This window comes from Bufo bufo, chromosome 4, assembly GCF_905171765.1.
Source record: "Bufo bufo chromosome 4, aBufBuf1.1, whole genome shotgun sequence".
In the NCBI taxonomy this organism is placed as follows: Eukaryota; Metazoa; Chordata; class Amphibia; order Anura; family Bufonidae; genus Bufo; species Bufo bufo.
In genome coordinates this window covers 480,084,845-480,104,804 of record NC_053392.1, presented here as the reverse complement: position 1 = coordinate 480,104,804, position 19,960 = coordinate 480,084,845, and the positions used below count along the sequence as shown (strand labels likewise).

Sequence of the window (19,960 nt, the reverse complement as noted above, 5' to 3'; positions counted from 1 at the left end):
ATCATGTCCCTCCTTAAATGCCTCTTCTTAAGACTAAAATTTGATTCTTTTAATCTTTCCTCATAACAAAGACCCTCTTTGCTTCTTTGTACTTTTTCCAGCTCCAGGACATCCTATTCAATCAATCATTGGGATAAACAGAAGTGTAACTAGGGGTCCAGCACTGGGGGTTCGAAATTTACACGTGTACAAATGCAGACCTGCATCCTAATCATAGTGGTTACAAGCACCCCTGTGCTTCAATACAAAAAGACAAATTGCCTCCATAAAACTGTGGATGCAGAGTACCCTTATTAACAGTACAAGCAAGGTGCCTAATTTCACCCCTTAGTGACCACCCATACGCCTTTTTACGGCGTTCACTAAGGCTGGTCAATGTCAGAATAGCACTGACATCAAAATGCAGTGCACTATAGGGATAGTGCATTGCATTTTAAAATCAGTCTGTTATATTCCCCTTGTGGGACTATTAAGTAGTTACAAAAAAAAAAAAAAAGTATTCAATAATGATGAAAAAAAATAAAATTCTTTTTTTCCATTGAAAATATGCTTTTCAATAACAAAAAATTGCAAAAAAAAAAAAAAGAGGAAAAATCTCCCCTATATATTTGGTATTGCCGCATCCATAATGACCCGGGCTACATAAATATCACAAATTATACCCTGCTGTGAACACCATAAAAAAAAAAAATTATATATATATATATATATATATATATATATATATATATATATATATATACATATACATACCATTGATAATTTATTCTTAGCTGCCACTGAAAAAACATAACAAGCGATCAAAACGCGCCATTCACTCCAAAATGATACCAATGAAAAATACAAGTCGTCCCGCAAAAATCAAGCCCTCACACAGCTCCATAGAAAGAATAAAAAAATATATATATAAAAAAAAAACACCTTATGGGTCTTGGGAAGCACCAAAGTAAAAAAAAATAAAAAAAAAAAGGGTTTATTGCAAAATAAAAAAGTAAAAAAACGTTACAAAAAAATGTAACTATATGTGTTTGGTTAGCATTGTAATTGTACTGACCCAGATAATAAAGATATGATGTTATTTATACCGAAAAATGAATGCTGTAAAATGTATAACAAACACGCAGGTAACTTAAACACGCAGTGGCAGTATTGCTGTTTTTCCCATCTCCCTTCCCAGAAAGAGTTAATAAAAGTTAAGCAGAAAGTTGTGTACACCAAAATGGTGCCACTAAAAACTACAACTTGTCCCAGCAAAAAACAAGCCCTCATAAAAGCTATATAGACAGAAAAATAAAAATGTTATAGCTCTGGGAACGTGACGATAAGGCCCAAAACAGGCTGGTCACTAAAGGGTTTAAGTGTACCAGCAAAGTGCTCCACAGAAAGAGTGAGTAGTTTCCAAAATCTTTATCCTCTTATCCCATGTCCTGTTCTGGATAGAGCCATCACCAAGGTATTGGAGTGATAGCCACACTTTCCATAATGCACCTGTATCAGTAGAAGTGAATAGGACCAATTCCAGTGATGTGCAGTCGCCTGAGGACCATCCTGTCCCGCTGTTCTCGACATTGTGCACACTGATGCAGGAAGAAATGTGCACCACTTGCTGGTGATATAGAAACTTTGTACTGCTCATTTATTACTATGGAAGAATGTATATTTTTTATAGAAAATTAGGTTTGGGGGACAGAAAAAAATGAAATGGGATACCCCATTAAGTGCTCAAAACATAAAACCCAACAGGATACATCATGATGAGATTCAGCAAACACAAAGCCCATGGTAAATTCCAGCAGCTGGATGATGCATTCTGCAAAGCTACTGAAACAGTCAGCAATAAATCTCATTATGTAAATTAATAAGCACAGTCTACAGGATTTCTTCTACAACATAAGGAACACTAATAAGAAACATCTGAAAGATTCTGACAGTCAAGTGCTTCGCGGTGTACAATATTAGTACAAGAGTTATAGTAAGGCTACTTTCACACTAGCGTTATTCTTTTCCGATATTGAAATCCGGTAAAGGGTCTCAATACCGGAAAAAAAAAAAAACGCATCCGTTTTGTCCTAATGCATTCTGAATGGAAAGCAATCTGTTCAGTATCCGTCCCTTGTACGATATTTGACCGGACAAAATACCGCAGCTTGCTGAGTTATTTTTTCTGTCCAAAATTACAGAACAATACCGCACTTGCAAGATCCGGCATTAATTTCAATTGATAAGTATTAATGCCGGTTTTCCGGTCTGCGCCAGGATATAGGAGGAGCTGGTTTTGCAGCTTTCTGCTTGCTCCTTATTGCGCCAGCCTGCGAGGGAGTCGGCAGCACGCCATTGAAGGAGAGTATACATTTTATTTTATTTTTTTATCGTGCAGCAATAAAAAATAAAAAAACTAATTATAAGCAGCTCCTATGTACTTCTACATAGGAGCTGTATGTTATAAGTACATAGGTGATGCTAGGAGTAGTAGTATCTAGGACTGCAACTCCTAGCATCCCCTATGTACTTATACACTGCGTGCAGAATTATTAGGCAAATGAGTATTTTGACCACATCATCCTCTTTATGCATGTTGTCTTACTCCAAGCTGTATAGGCTCGAAAGCCTACTACCAATTAAGCATATTAGGTGATGTGCATCTCTGTAATGAGAAGGGGTGTGGTCTAATGACATCAACACCCTATATTAGGTGTGCATAATTATTAGGCAACTTCCTTTCCTTTGGCAAAATGGGTCAAAAGAAGGACTTGACAGGCTCAGAAGAGTCAAAAATAGTGAGATATCTTGCAGAGGGATGCAGCACTCTTAAAATTGCAAAGCTTCTGAAGCGTGATCATCGAACAATCAAGCGTTTCATTCAAAATAGTCAACAGGGTCGCAAGAAGCGTGTGGAAAAACCAAGGCGCAAAATAACTGCCCATGAACTGAGAAAAGTCAAGCGTGCAGCTGCCAAGATGCCACTTGCCACCAGTTTGGCCATATTTCAGAGCTGCAACATCACTGGAGTGCCCAAAAGCACAAGGTGTGCAATACTCAGAGACATGGCCAAGGTAAGAAAGGCTGAAAGACGACCACCACTGAACAAGACACACAAGCTGAAACGTCAAGACTGGGCCAAGAAATATCTCAAGACTGATTTTTCTAAGGTTTTATGGACTGATGAAATGAGAGTGAGTCTTGATGGGCCAGATGGATGGGCCCGTGGCTGGATTGGTAAAGGGCAGAGAGCTCCAGTCCGACTCAGACGCCAGCAAGGTGGAGGTGGAGTACTGGTTTGGGCTGGTATCATCAAAGATGAGCTTGTGGGGCCTTTTCGGGTTGAGGATGGAGTCAAGCTCAACTCCCAGTCCTACTGCCAGTTTCTGGAAGACACCTTCTTCAAGCAGTGGTACAGGAAGAAGTCTGCATCCTTCAAGAAAAACATGATTTTCATGCAGGACAATGCTCCATCACACGCTTCCAAGTACTCCACAGCGTGGCTGGCAAGAAAGGGTATAAAAGAAGAAAATCTAATGACATGGCCTCCTTGTTCACCTGATCTGAACCCCATTGAGAACCTGTGGTCCATCATCAAATGTGAGATTTACAAGGAGGGAAAACAGTACACCTCTCTGAACAGTGTCTGGGAGGCTGTGGTTGCTGCTGCACGCAATGTTGATGGTGAACAGATCAAAACACTGACAGAATCCATGGATGGCAGGCTTTTGAGTGTCCTTGCAAAGAAAGGTGGCTATATTGGTCACTGATTTGTTTTTGTTTTGTTTTTGAATGTCAGAAATGTATATTTGTGAATGTTGAGATGTTATATTGGTTTCACTGGTAAAAATAAATAATTGAAATGGGTATATATTTGTTTTTTGTTAAGTTGCCTAATAATTATGCACAGTAATAGTCACCTGCACACACAGATATCCCCCTAAAATAGCTAAAACTAAAAACAAACTAAAAACTACTTCCAAAAATATTCAGCTTTGATATTAATGAGTTTTTTGGGTTTATTGAGAACATGGTTGTTGTTCAATAATAAAATTAATCCTCAAAAATACAACTTGCCTAATAATTCTGCACTCCCTGTATTACTAGCATAGGGACTGCAGGTAGTACAAGTACATAGGGGATGCTAGGAGGACTACTATTCCTAGCATCCCCTATGTACTTATATTACCTTCCTCTGGAGGCGGTCCCTGATGAGCCGGCCACCGCGGGTCTCCTAGTCCTGCTCAAGCAACTGGTCAGGACTCAGATGTTCAGATAGGGGCCGTCAGGCGGACTACGAGGATCTCACAAGGCTTATTTAAGAGTCCTTGATGTGATTCACAAATGGAGTTGCCAGATTGGAGGATAATTTGCGTCGTTTTCAGTAGGGGGCGGTGTTGACATTGCAAAGGAGTCCGATGCAACTGTATTTGAATTAGTTAGTCCCCGTGATGGAACAGTTTACACCCGACCAATTGTTTGAGGCCAGAAGACAAGTGGACTGCGCCTCGTGGCAGGTGCAACTCCGCCCCAGCCCTATCCCCCTTGCCAGTCCCATTCCCACGGCCAACCCTAATCCCAGTCCCAAAACCCTGAGCTATTTTCTCACCCTTTTTCTTGTTCTCCTCCTCATTACTATCCTCCAACCTCTTTCACTACTCCCTCTTCCCTAGCTCGGCAAACTCCACATCTCTGCACAGATTTGGCCTTTTAAAGGCATGTGGTCCTAAACTTTTGAATAGCTGAAAAACAGCCTGTTTCAGTTTCTTCGTTGTTTTCATTAAATTGAATGCTCAAAAAATGTTTTGTCTCACTCCCATTTCTTCTTGTTGCATGTTGAAGCTCTACTTGGAACCTTGTTAAGATTCAGCCAAGCTAAATATGATTTTTTGCCATTTTTCAAGTGGTCTTAAACTTTTGATCAGGACTGTATTAAAATATTAAAAAATATTTCCGCTCTGGTGAAGGCTGTAACAGAAAAAAAAATCAAAACTGCGCAATTAGCCATTTTTAGTCTTGTCCCCCAAAAGATGTCACTGGATGTGAGAGGTATGTGGTGCTGTATTCTCCTATGTGTAGTGCTGGCTTACTACTGTGACCTGCGTCTCATCTTCTCCGTCAAGTGCTTTTTTTAATTATATGCATTTTAAATTTGGCAACTAAAACTTTTAATTTGGCTCCTAATTTTTTTAGTTTAGGAGCCAATGGCTCCTGGTTATTTTTTTTTTAGTCTGGAGCACTGATATGTAATCAGTCCCCAGCCATAATTCAACAGCCCCCCCAGCCTATGATCACAAAAAAAAAACACTTACCTCTCCTGCTCCTGGACGCCGCCGCTTCTCACCGCCCGCAATCTTCTTACTCCTGCTGTTGGCTGTGAACTGGCGCGCACAGCGCGAGGTCACAGAGCGCCCTCACTCTGTGCGCAGCCACTGCATGGCAGAGGACCAGGAAGCAGTGAGTACAGAGCCTTCACAGCTTCCTGGTCCACCGGTACTAATGAGCGCTTCCATAATGGAAGCGTTCATTAGTATTCACCCCATAAGACGCATGGACTCCCCCCCCCCCCCCACTTTGGGGGGGGGGGGGGGGGAAGTGCGTCTTATGGGGCGAAAAATACGGTATGTAAAATGAAAATTTTTTAATAAAAATGCCCCAAAAAAAACAATACAAGCTATATAATTTGGTTTGCCTTGTTTGGGACCTTAAACTGGCCATATCACCGTTAAATGCTCAAATACTTTCCTTTGTTCTGTGGCCAGTCAAAAAAATTTTTGGGGAAATCCAGTGATGGAACAGGCTCTCCATGGAGAACCATAAGCGTATGCTTCTGGCTAGCATTGCTCACAGTGAAGTCAACGTCTCTAATGGCCGAGATAAGGGTAAAGCCTGACAATAGGAGCCGGTGAAGTCACAGTGAACAATACTAATGCAAAGCCTCCAAAGCCCTTGGCCTGTGCAATCAAGAGCGGTGCTAGGTAGAGTACAGTATCAAATACAGAAAATTTTTGTACCATGGAGTAGGAAAATATGTCTGGGTTCAGCTTTGAACCCAGAAAAGCTACGTTGAAGTATACAAAAATAACAGTTACCAGAAAAATATAAAAATAAACGAATAATTACCTTATGGTAAGCATTAACAGTTTTGTAGGTGAAACACTTCGACGGAAAATGGTGTTTTGTCTTTCGATGCGATGAGACACCCTTTGTAGCAGATCGTTAAAACTGGAGACGCTCATCCGTAGGTATTTAAGAAACTTGTCAGGATTATTCCGCAGTTCGGGAAAAAGAACTTCAAATGCTCCCCTTCTCATTTGGGCAGAAGTGATCGGATGAACCCAATAGCGACGGCGCCGTCTGGCTCAAACACGTCTCCTCCAGCGGGAAACAAGGATTAGAGCCTGAAATCCAAACTGAATGTGGTCCGGCATCATGTTTGCCATCTTCTGAGGTAGCATCTGAGGGGTATGTGACCTTTGGTCGTCTTTTATAGCCACTGTACAAATTGCATCTGAAATTGGTTCTTTTGATCTTTGAAATATTTTAATACCGGATCAGTTATTCCGTATGAAACGGATACGGTATTTCACAGAATCCGTCAAACAGTATAAAAAAAAAAAGATATCCGGTTGCATGCGGTTTGCAGGCAACGGAACTGCCTGCCAGATTCTAGCAATGCTAGTGTGAAAGTAGCCTAAGAGTAGTAACAGATTTCCTGGGCTAGCAAGGAATCAAAAGACCTTAGAGCAAAAGTGGAATGGGGCTTCACTTGCCATGGTCAACTTCAATAGCAGGTAAATCAGGGAGTAAAAAGCAATACCAAATACAGCCCATGGACAGGAGGGTCCCTGCTTCTGGAAAGAAAATAAGGCCAGGTAGAAACTGCTTCATCAGATATCTATACTAAGAATAGATTAAAAATAGTTCATTTAATTTGCACACTGGTCGTTTAAAGGTCGAGCTTCCGATTATAGATCCGAAGTCGATTCATTTAAGCACTTCCTTCTAATGCTGTACAGAGACCTGTCTCCTTACAGCATTAAAATGTATCGCCTCCGTGGAGGCAAAATCTGTTTCACCCAAAGTCGCGAGAGACGTTGATGAATGAATTCTATATTCATTTGTAAACCTTTAAAATTCGGAATCCGGAGTCTGGTTTCACAAAGTCTTATGCAACTTTGGGTGGAACATATTTTGCCTCCAACGGAGACCATACATTTTCATGGTGTACGGATACAGGTCTCTGTACAGCATTAAAACGAAGTGTTAGAACGAATCAACTTTGGATCTATGATCCGAAGCGCGATTTGCTCATTAATACTCAGAATAGGTCACAAAGATTAGATGGGTGGGGGTCTGACTCCCACCATCCCTGCCGATCAGCTGTTTAAAGGGTGCTGCAGCTTCTTCACAGAAGAGCAAGCACAGCGTCTTGACACTGTACGGCGGCTGTGCTTGGGTGGTTGCTCTATTCCAAGCACTTGAATAGGAGTGTGACCGATGGACGTGATATCACAGGCCAAGGAAGAGGCTCACCCGACCCAACAAACAATTGAACACCATTGATGCGATGACCTATCCCGAGGAACTCCTTTAAACTAGACTTGCTCAACCTAGCTTTGGACAACTGCACGAAACATTCAAACATGAATGATGGCAAACAGAGACCTTAAAAATCAAGAGGAATTGATACTGAAAGTGTTTGGAAAATTATATAACTTGTATAAAACAAAAAAAATTTTTTTGCATATACGAGGTGCTACATATGGGTCTGCTTTCAATCTCCACAAATCTTTTACTAAACCTGCGCTTATTGACCCATTACATATTCTCACATTTCAAAGTGTTTAGCTAAGTCTACAAGGCCTTAGCAGTCCTAACCACGTAAAAGTGTCTTTTGAAGTAGCACACACAGGACCAATAAATGTGGATCAGGCCATCAGCTCCTGTTGCCCAAGTTAAGGAAGCGAAGCTTAGACTAGTTAGGAATAAATAAGCAATTTTCAGGCATCTTACGCCTGTGTAATGATGATATGACTGAAATCATGAGAGTAATCCGCAGCACCTGTAGCAAGTTATACACACTTATAATCCACTTCCTCCACCTCATCCCCTTAGTATAAAGAATGAATGAAAAAGCAAATGGCACCTTTCCAGGAGATTGTATAACAAAGATTTATCTCCTCCAGAACTAATGTAATCTAATCAAATAGGAAGATTCCGGGAAAGAACGTGCTGGAATTTTAATAAAATACACCTAGCAGCTCCACCTGATGTACAGCAATCACCTAATACATATACAGTATGGGCTTGTTTTTTTGCGCAACAAACTGTAGTTTTTATTGGTACCATTTTTGTAGTATGTAAGACTTTTTGCTCATCACTATAAAAAAATTTGGGGGGACAAGATGACATAAAAATGGCAAATCATGTGTTTTTCAATTTTCTTTCCATTACGGCATTCACCGCACAGGAATTTTATTTTTATATTTTAATAGTTCAGAAATTTTCAGAAACTATTTTTTTTTAATAACTATTAGCCTGCTTAGTACATGGCATCTTTTGATCCCCTCTCCTATTCACCCTAATAGAGATCTATTAGGATTTTTTCACTCTCCATTCTGAGCAGTGCCTCGTGCATAGCTCAGAATGAAAAATGCCATGGCAGGCCTGGATTGCTTCAGCAGCAACTAGGCTGCCATGGCAACCAATCGGAACCCCCCCGATTTCACTGCTGGGACTCCGATCGCAAGGAAGAGGGAACTGTATGCCTCTGCCTTCACTCACAGGTGCCACAATCAGCGCTTATCACGGCACTGAGGGGTTAAATGGCAGGGGTGCTGCTATATGATACAGCAAGCACCCACCATGTATGGAGCGTGTTCTGACCTATTTTCACTATGCAAACAAACCAGGATAGGTCATCAATATCAGATCAGCAGGGGTCAAACACCTGTCACCCCCGCCGATCAGCTGTATGAGGAGACTGCGTGCGCAGTGCACACGTGCAGTCTCCCATCCTGCTCACCGCTGCTGTCTATGGCAAAGCAGCAGCGCAGGAAGTGAGAAGGGAGACTGTACGTGTGCACTGCACGTGCAGTCTCCTCAAACAGCTGATCGGCAGTGGGACAGGTGTCAGACCCCAGCCGGTCTGATATCAATGACCAATTCTGTGGCTAGGTCATCAATATGAAAAGCCCTAATCAGAATGACCTATAAAAATAACATACCCCCAATGCATTGCATAAAAAAAAATAAAAAAAATGAACGGCAGATTCTATATTGTCCCTTCCGTTCCATCCCCCAATAACTAGCCCTTAAAAATTATACATACTCCAAAATGCTAGCAATAAAAACTAAAAATGAAAATTACAACTCGTGTAGCAAAAACAAGCCTTCAAACTGCTACATCCTAGAGAAAAATAAAACTTAATTGCTCTTGGAATGAGATGAGCGCCAAACATGACTGGTGGTTAAACAAATGAAAAATCATCACTTTCTAAGCCTATTTATCAACTCCATTTTCTATAAATACTTTTTAATACATTAATATATTAAAATTAATTCTGAACGAACTATCAGTTCAGAGAAAATCCTAAAAGAAATGCTCCTTAGATGAGTCCAGTCTCATCCATTCTTCGGAAAGGAGTCCAGCGTTCTCTGACTCTTGGAGTGCAGCCACGCCCACAAACGAATAAGACACACCCTCTACGATTGCTTCTCTTCAAAGTCTCGAAGCTGCGCAGTATACCGTACATTATATGATCAGAGTGAGATGAGGAGTGAGGAGACTGGTTCTGCACATGCGCAGGATTTTGAACGTGAGTAGGATATTTAGATTCTGTCACTTATGTAACGGGAGGTGGGGTTCGGAATGGGAAGTGATGAGGTAAGCATTTAATTTAGATAACTTGATAAAAGCGAAAGTGGACTGTAAAAGAAGTACACTGCTCAAAAAAATAAAGGGAACACTTAAACAACACAATGTAACTCCAAGTCAATCACACTTCTGTGAAATCAAACTGTCCACTTAGGAAGCAACACTGAGTGACAATCAATTTCACATGCTGTTGTGCAAATGGCATAGACAACAGGTGGAAATTATAGGCAATTAGCAAGACACCCCCAATAAAGGAGTGGTTCTGCAGGTGGTGAACACAGACCACTTCTCAGTTCCTATGCTTCCTGGCTGATGTTTTGGTCACTTTTGAATGCTGGCGGTGCTTTCACTCTAGTGGTAGCATGAGACGGAGTCTACAACCCACACAAGTGGCTCAGGTAGTGTAGCTTATCCAGGATGGCACATCAATGCGAGCTGTGGCAAGAAAGTTTGCCGTGTCTGTCAGCGTAGTGTCCAGAGCATGGAGGCGCTACCAGGAGACAGGCCAGTACATCAGGAGACGTGGAGGAGGCCGTAGGAGGGCAACAACCCAGCAGCAGGACCGCTACCTCTGCCTTTGTGCAAGGAGGAACAGGAGGAGCACTGCCAGAGCCCTGCAAAATGACCTCCAGCAGGCCACAAATGTGCATGTGTCTGCTCAAACGGTCAGAAACAGACTCCATGAGGGTGATATGAGGGCCCGACGTCCACAGGTGGGGGTTGTGCTTACAGCCCAACACCGTGCAGGACGTTTGGCATTTGCCAGACAACACCAAGATTGGCAAATTCGCCACTGGCGCCCTGTGCTCTTCACAGATGAAAGCAGGTTCACACTGAGCACATGTGACAGACGTGAGAGTCTGGAGACGCCGTGGAGAACGTTCTGCTGCCTGCAACATCCTCCAGCATGACCGGTTTGGCATTGGGTCAGTAATGGTGTGGGGTGGCATTTCTTTGGAGGGCCGCACAGCCCTCCATGTGCTCGCCAGAGGTAGCCTGACTGCCATTAGGTACCGAGATGAGATCCTCAGACCCCTTGTGAGACCATATGCTGGTGCGGTTGGCCCTGGGTTCCTCCTAATGCAAGACAATGCTAGACCTCATGTGGCTGGAGTGTGTCAGCAGTTCCTGCAAGACGAAGGCATTGATGCTATGGACTGTCCCGCCCGTTACCCAGACCTGAATCAAATTGAGCACATCTGGGACATCATGTCTCGCTCTATCCACCAACGTCAAGTTGCACCACAGACTGTCCAGGAGTTAGCAGATGCTTTAGTCCAGGTCTGGGAGGAGATCCCTCAGGAGACCGTCCGCCACTTCATCAGGAGCATGCACAGGCGTTGTAGGGAGGTCATACAGGCACGTGGAGGCCACACACACTACTGAGCCTCATTTTGACTTGTTTTAAGGACATTACATCAAAGTTGGATCAGCCTGTAGTGTGTTTTTTCACTTTAATTTTGAGTGTGACTCCAAATCCAGACCTCCATGGGTTGAAAAATTTGATTTCCATATATTTTTTTTTATTTTATTTTGTTGTCAGCACATTCAACTATGTAAAGAACAAAGTATTTCAGAAGAATATTTAACTCAGATCTAGGATGTGTTATTTTTGTGTTCCCTTTATTTTTTTGAGCAGTGTATATGGAGGTGTTCAAAAAATAAATAAAAAAAACTCCTAGGATGATTAGGGTGAGGGAGAACTCGCTCAGGACGCCGATAATTGTTAAAGGTTTACTTTAAGCTCAGTGCCGCAAAACACTTTAGAAAAACATCCTCACATTTACCATGACCAGGGTATATTATGCCAGTCTAAGTAAAGGAGATAAATGTGGCACAAATCCACTCCCAAGTTTACTGCATCTGGGACCAACAGAAAATTAAATTTACACCTGTTATGAGCAAGCGAAGATTTGTTTCTAAAATTACCGCAATTTTCATGCTTGCTTCTCAAAAAGTTGACGGAAACTACGTTTTCCTTTGAGACCGTGGCCAATTTTACATGTCACTGTCTTGGTGGCAAGTACAAGGACTTCTGCTAAATCCATTCAGGTGGAAATCGACTTGAATAATCCCATCAGTTTCTGACTTTATTCAAAACATTCTTCTATGCTGCACCTCCGAGAAGCAGGGAGAGCGAGAGGAGAAAGTTGAATTCAAAAGAAGGAAGGTTTCAACCAAACAAAGCTTACTTCCCTTTATAAAGTAACCATGGTGGTCTCGCGTTTTCGATTTCCAAGAAAAATTCAGCCCTTGCCTCATGTCAGACCCTCTGCACATTGGAATAACTAGCTCCAGCTGTCAGAAAGAACACCCTTCCTGATGAAAAATACCTAGCTGCAGATATCATCCTTGGGCTGGAAATTAATCTACTGAAGTACATGTAATTAGATCTAATCGCTGAAACACGCAACGTTCTAATGACTATGGCGAGAAACAAAAACGTATAGCCATCAGGAATCTAGGTTTAGGAAAGGAAGTGCATTCCTGGGAGTATTTCATCAGCTGGGTGGAAGCAAGAGAAGAAAAGTCAAGTCAATGGGACAGACTTACTAATAGTGAGACAGAAGACCTGTCACCGCTCCTGACATGTCCTTTTTAGTAACTGCTTGCATTCCCCATGTGATAACAATTCTGGAGCATCTATTCTTATGACTGTGTTGTGCCAATCCTGTGTTATTCCTGCTAGAAATTTACTAATAAATTACTAGCAGTAAAAGGTACTGCTAGGTGTTCTGAGTAGTAGGTGCTCTGTCCAATCAGTGCTGCCACTGGTAGACTGTGCAGGGACACCCCCAACTGGTAACACTCATCTGTGCCTTTACTGCAGACTGCTGGAAATTCATAAGCATCTAGTAAAAAATAAGAGGGGAATGGCACAACAGAGACATAAGAATTACTGCTCCAGAATTATCTAATGGGGAATGCAAGTAGTTACTAAAACAGACGTGTCAGGAAAGGCGACAGGTTCTCTTTAAAGCAGCTCTGTCACCCAGATCAACCCTTCCCTACCAGGCATATAAACTGGTAGGGTTGATGATGCTGATTAAAACAATACCCGTCAGGAAGCGGGCTTATGCGGTTTGAGCACCAATAATGACGTCCCCCTGCCTTTAGATTGACAGACCACACTGGACACGAATGCGGTCTAGTGCTGTCAATCTAAAGGCAGGGAGCATGATGCTATATGCCTGCTAGGGTAGGGTTGATCTGGGTGACAGAGCTGCTTTAAAGAGGTTATGTGGGATCTTAACCCCTTCCCGACCAGCGGCATTGTACTACGGCGTGCTGATCGGGCAGGTGCAGGAGATGCCCCCACCAGATCAGCTGCAGGGGACCGGCTATTCCCGTTAGCCGGACCCTGCTGTGTGCGCTGGCATCGGTGAAAACACTGATGCTGGCGCATTAACCCTCACTATGCCGCGGTCAGCACTGACCGCGGCATTTGAGGAGGGAGCTCCCTCCCCTTCCCCATCGGGTACCTATGCTGCTGTGACGGGGACCCGATGGCAGGCATCGGGGCTGCCTTCCATGTAAGCCTGTGAGATGCAGCCCCCTGGATCTCACAGGCAGGAAGGCTGTAAGTGTATTACAATGTGTAATACACTTACAGCCAATGCATTACAATACAGAAGTATTGTAATGCATTGTACAGGGGATCAGACCCCTAAAAATTGTGGGGAAAATAAATAAAAAAGCACTCTTTTCCCGTAATGAAGTAATTAAATTTTTTTTAAAAAAACATAGGGAGAAAAAGAATACATATTAGGTATTGCCGCGTCCATAGCGACCGGCTCTATAAAAATATCACATGATCCACCCTGTCAGGTGAATGCAGAAAAAAAATAAAAATTTGCCAAAACAGCCATTTTTGGTCACCTTCCCTCACAAAAAGGCTTATTTTGCCCAAAATGGGACCAGTCATCTCATCCCACAAAAAATTAGATCCTACCTAAGACAATTGGCCAAAAAATAAAAAATAAAATATGGCTCTCAGAAAATGGCAACACATTCTGTTCAAAAATGCATTTACTGTGTAAAACTTAACAAAATTAAAAATAAGACATATTGGGTATCACCGCGTCTGTAACAACCTGCTCTATAAAAATATCACATTATATGCCCCCTCAGAAGAATACTGTAAAAACGTTTTTTTTAAAAACACCAAAACGGCCTTTTTTCACCTTGCCTCACAAAAAGTGTAATACCAAGCGATTTTAAAAAAGTCTTATGTACCCTAAAATGGTACCAATGAAAAGGTCACCTCATCCCGCAAAAAATGACCCCCCACATAAGACAATCACTCAAAATATAAAAACCAATGGCGCCCATAAACCAAGCCATCAAAATATGTGCTGCAAAAGCCATATGTCGCTCCTTCCATGCCCCCACAGTAGTTTACCACCACATATGGGGTGTTGCCGTATTCAGGAGAAAATGGGTAACAAATTATGGGGTGTTTTTTCTCCGGTTACCCCTTGTTTAAATTAAAAATTTGGGGCTAAAGCAACATTTTATTGGAAAAAATGAAACACTTCATTTTCACAGCCAAGTGTTTTCACATTCCTAAACTGCACTAGAATATTACAGTGGCTACATTTGAGGATACGTTTGGTGCATCTGTAGACTGTCTAGTCTAACACAACAGCGCCTATCTGTTGGCTTACTTTACTCCAAAACATGCTCCAAATATTTAGCACAATTTTGGTGCAATTAAGCATTGCCCACTTTGCCTTCAAGCCATACCTCCTTGTGGGAAAAGGTGGAAAAACGGTCTAAAAACAATTAATAAATGTGGTGAAAATCAGAATTGTGGAGCGTTTTCAATAGTTCACAATTACTTTTTAAACAGAAGTAGCAACTACTTCACTAAATTTTTTTATCCCCAAAGAAAAGTTCCATGAGTAGATGACCATGGCTGAAACAAGTGAAATAGAAAGCTATGGAAAAGGAGATTGGATCCAGAAGAATATATATTGCTGAAAATCCATTGAAATGGCTGCAGCATGTATCTGCTGATGTGTTTTGAATGTCAAGCTCTTGCACCTACAACAAAGAGTTTATAATACATGTATAAAATGCCTATTTCTTATCTGAATGATATGACTGACCCACAGCAACCATGCCAATCAGCTGGATGAAAAGATTGCCGCTGTGTATGGCTGTGCCAGGTACTACGGCTCACAGCACCTTTATTCCATTCAGTAGCACCTCTGGTAAGATTTTTGGTCCAAAGCGAGTGAGGTGTCCATTGTTGCTCATTTAGATCCATATACACGGAGCAATAGCTGCACTCCATACACACATAGTTCCACTATTGTTGGCACCATACCCAAGGATTTTTAAAGCCACATAAAGGATACTATCATCTTACAGTCGAGTAATCAGGAGCACGTCTACTTGTGATAATGATCAGGGGAATGGATGTTTGTAGGAACGTTCACATTCAATCTTCAGCTCCTGTAAAGGGACTTTTACAGAATGTGGGAAGGAGTTCTAGAAAATGTTTATAGAACTGCTTCTAAGGTTCTGCACTGCGCAAGCAGCTTTGTAATGGGTCAGCTCTGGGACGTTGTTTTTCTATTTCTGCGACTATTGTTTTCCCTATATCAGGAACAGGGAGCTTGTTGCCATTTGCTCCACCTCACATATGTGGTATTGTTACTATTAGATACTCTAAAAATGTATTAAAAGCGGCCAAAGTCAATCACAATTTGAAAAGTTCAACCAAAACCCATCATTTGTCAGGTGATATTTAACAAAAAAAAAAAGGTTTGTCATCATCTGTAACATTACTAGCCATTTTCAACATTGTCGTCTGACAGACACCAGGACAACAACGATCTTTCCGTGAAAGAAGGAAATTCCAGGAAAGATTGTTCTTTCTTCGAGGGTCACTGAACACATGAGATCAGTCCGAACGGCTATAATAGGCAGTGTACACTAATGGACGTTACAGTTGTTCGAACTGGCCATTCATGTTCAATAAAACTGGGCAATGGACAAAAGATCTTTCATCTACAAACCATCTTTCTTTGAACCAAAGATGCTTTGTCTAAATATCAGATGAAAATATCAAACAACTTCTTTTCAGATCATGATGGTATATCATTGGTTGTCTAAAACAATGGTGCACTGTTAAATCTCAACCTACGAATGTTTGTTTTAGATAAAATTGAGAATTTTGATCAAATTTAGACTAATGTGTATGGGCACCTTAAGATGTGTATAGTTGCATTAGCTTAAAAATTGTTCTCCAGGACAACCGGCCACAGGACTCAAACCCAGAATGAGCAGGAAATAAAATGTAAAAAATTACTATACAGAATTTTTTCCAACAAAGCTATATATTAATCTGCCCTCTCCTACTCTATAAGGCGCTGCATGCAGACCAGCCAGCATATTCAGTGAGACAAGCCTTCTGATAAAGGTGTTCTCCATTGTGGACAATGCCTACTTGGTACAAGTGGTCCCTTGAAAATGAGCTGCTCACAACATCTCTTCCTGCAGGGACCGCAGTAATCAGCTTTTATCTGGGGGAAACATGGCAATAAGTCTACAACTTCCCTACAGTGACCCTACAGGGGAAATTAAGAATTATATAGTATCTCATTCAAATCAGTGGCTTGTCTTTGTAAGGACTCATGCACACAAGCATATTTCTTCGTTTTGCTATCTGCTTTTAAAACGGATAGCGCACTGACCTACAGAATTCAATTTTTTACGGATGTGTTCAATCCGCATAACTCATCACAGGTCCTATTCCTGTCGGTTTTTGGCAGAAAAAAAAAATGCCCACAGAGGATATTTATCCAGGATCCATTTTTATTCAGACCTAAAAATCAGATACGTTGTGTGCATGAGGACTAAGGGTTGACAGGACAAGTTCTTGTCCTCCACAGAGACACTCTTTGAATTTGCTCCTCTATTAAAAGGGTTGGCCAGTTTCATGAGGAAATTTGGACAACACAGGAGATCTACCTGCCATAAGCAAGTGATCACCAACAACCTGGCAAATCCCGCACCTCTGATTCTCCCGGCCAATGTCTTCAGCAGCACAGACCAGGGATTGTCTGAATCGGTTATATGTTGTTAACATGTCATTACTGTAGTCAGGTAAACAGATCCTGGCTGGGTGAACCAGGGCAGCGGCTCGAGAACTGCCAAGTTAGAAATGATCGCTTATTTATGGCAGGCGGATCTCCTGCGTTTTCCAGTTTCCTTCTAAAACCAGACTGCCCCTTTAACTCAGAATTCCCTAACAGGGAATATGAAAATGGGTTCTTAAAAACTATTTAAGTCATAATAAAGTTATGAGATTACTTTAAAATCACTACTCCTCAGCAATTTGTAATATTATAGAGGTTTATTTGAGAAAATAATTGAAAATTCTCCTAAAACATTTAACCAATACTTTTTATGTGATCCCTGAGAGGGCTTCCTGGATAAGAGCCATAGTGTTACTGGTAATGACCAACAGGCGAAGTCCTTGCTCCACCTGCATGTAACCCAACTTCAGGTCAGGGTCGCAGGGAGTAGAGATAAAAGCCACACAAGTGCTAATTAAAAATCAACTCACGTGTTATTGCCAGTATGTTCAGCTAATATTTGGTTTATTTTCCCCTCAAAAGTCATCCATGCTGTGTGGGAATCAGGGCCAACCATAACAAAGAAAACAATTACAGAAGGACTGCAACCAAAAGTACGGAAGCAGAGATATACTATGGGCAGACCTGTGTAGAACATTTAAATACCTTGTTCAGATAGAGACTGTTCTCTTTACTAGCACGAGAACATGCTTTAGACTTGTGCTATAGTACTAAATTAAAAAGGTTATAAAACTTCTAAACATTAAACTAAAAAGAGAGCTGCAAATGCTATGAAATAATAAAAACCAACAAGAGCAGCAGTAAAAAGTAAATAAACCAAAAAACACTGCACACTTCTATCCAGTGTTGAAACTTTGGCGGCCAATGCGTGACCATTGTAACCTCTCAGTGATCACTTGCCATACCACTGGCTCAGGGATTGGCGCTATGGAAGCGATCCAGATCAATTTACACATTCCTAAGTCTGGGATATGTCTGTTCCTTACTTTTCTGACCTATGCATAAAAAAGGGTCCTGCAGGATCAAAAACCTGGATCTACTTGCTTTGCCACATCTGCCCATGGGCCGCTTCTGGTGTTAAAAGGGATTCTGTCACCAAGTTTTGGGCTATAGAGCTGCGGACATGCACGGCTAGATCGCCGCTAGCATGTCCGCAATATATCTGTCCTATAGGGCAATCTATAGTTTTGGGCTATAGAGCTGCGGACATTCACAGCTAGATCGCCGCTAGCATGTCCGCAATATATCTGTCCTATAGGGCTATCTATAGTTGATGAAAGGAAGAGATTCGGAGGACATAGGCGGTGCTGGGCTCCTTCACAGGCGGGCGTGGCTGGGCACAAGTAAGGTAAGTGCAGCCCCTTGGATACATACAAGACTAATTTACATATCTATAAAATCCTTTTTTAAAGAAATTAAAAGCACACAGCCCTATAGAAAAAGGTATATTGCGGACATGCTAGCGGCGATCTAGCCGTGCATGTCCGCAGCTCTATAGCCCAAAACTTGGTGACAGAATCCCTTTAAAGCACAGTAACTGATCCAATACTCGCATATTTACTTAGAAAGCTGTAAAATGCATGACTGACTGAAAAAACAAACTGCCACATACATTACAGGACTGTCAGATTTCCGATAGGTCACTACATTCCTACAGCTTATCTGATATGTTAGATGGGAACATGTTCTAGAATTGCCCAATCGTTAAATTAATCTTCTACTTCAGCTGACGTTTTTGAAAAAAAATAAAAAGATTCCAGGAAAAACGCCCACGTAGACCAGAAAGTTTCACAACAGGTGACCTGCGCGTCACACAATCGGCATGTCACCATACTTCTGAATGAAATCTTCTTCCGGAACCACCATTTCCAAGGCTAAGAAGCACATGTGACAAGTCTTCCTGAATTCCAGGAACCTTTTTGTTCAGTAACTACTTCCCTTTTCAAATACATCATTGTTCTTGAGGCTGGTCTAACAGAAACCCAGCCAGCCATCCTTTCTTGGCGTACGTGAGCCAGAAAGACTACACAGCGATCTGGGTGGGTGAGATAACACAGCAGAAGAGCTCATGCGGAAATAGAGAGAGTCTTCCCAGCTGGACATAACAGCTATGGGACCTTTCTATGTATAGAGGACAATAGGAAATGAGGTCAGGGCTCCTTACATATTGTATAAAGAACAGACAACGGAAAGGAAAAATACAGTGCCGCAATACAAAGAGATTTCTACATTCTGCCCCAACCGCCTATCCTGGACACTTGTGATGGCTCGCTGAGGGCAGACTAATACCTAGTACAAGTGTTATCTGTACTTCTAAAGGTCTGCACTACAAAAGTCCTTTACCTTGCTGATGAATGTAATCTTCAGTTAGATTCTCTTTCACAACCTGAAATTTGGCAGTTGTACAGTATTTGCTCAGGTGCCTGGAAGAGGGCAGTTGGGTCTCTCCACGCTTGCTGTCAGATCAGATGAGAGGGTATGCCTGAACAACCCCTTTAATAGAATGTCACTGTAGACGATACTTACAGTTCCCACGAGCGGATAGATGAATCCAGCACCAATGCTGGCTCGGACATCACTTATAGGTAGAATGAAGCCTATGGGTACGCCTTTCTTATCAGCCTGATGTGATAAAGACAGATGTGTCTTGGCCATGCAGATTGGAAGTTTATTAAAACCCTGAGGGAAACAAGTGAAGATTTAACAAATGTTTTACAACGTGCACAGGAAGGAGTTAAAAATGTAAAGATGTCAAGCCAATCTGTCACAACCATTATCTACAATGAAAACTGGCTCGCCCTATTGTGCCTTTTTCTATGGCTGCTTTTACTAGATAAAAACTAGTGTCGCCTTTGATATGGAAAATGTGACTTACATATGATAGTATTTAAAGGGGCTGTCTCACCTCACTAATCTAGTGTATATCAATTCCTTGACCTCCAGTAAAGGATTCCCCAATATAATTCCATTTTCTAATCTTGATGTATGTCAT

General features: G+C 41.7%; 1 protein-coding gene across 2 annotated transcripts in view; it reads right to left on the bottom strand.

Annotated features, from left to right (window-relative positions):
- Positions 1–19,960, bottom strand: part of MTHFD1L (methylenetetrahydrofolate dehydrogenase (NADP+ dependent) 1 like) — a 309,383-nt gene that overhangs the window by 58,736 nt on the left and 230,687 nt on the right. For both annotated transcript variants that reach the window (XM_040429522.1, XM_040429523.1), the window contains exon 26: positions 19,495–19,647. In XM_040429522.1, the coding sequence (XP_040285456.1) occupies positions 19,495–19,647 (153 nt within the window). The remainder of the gene's footprint in view (positions 1–19,494; positions 19,648–19,960) is intronic.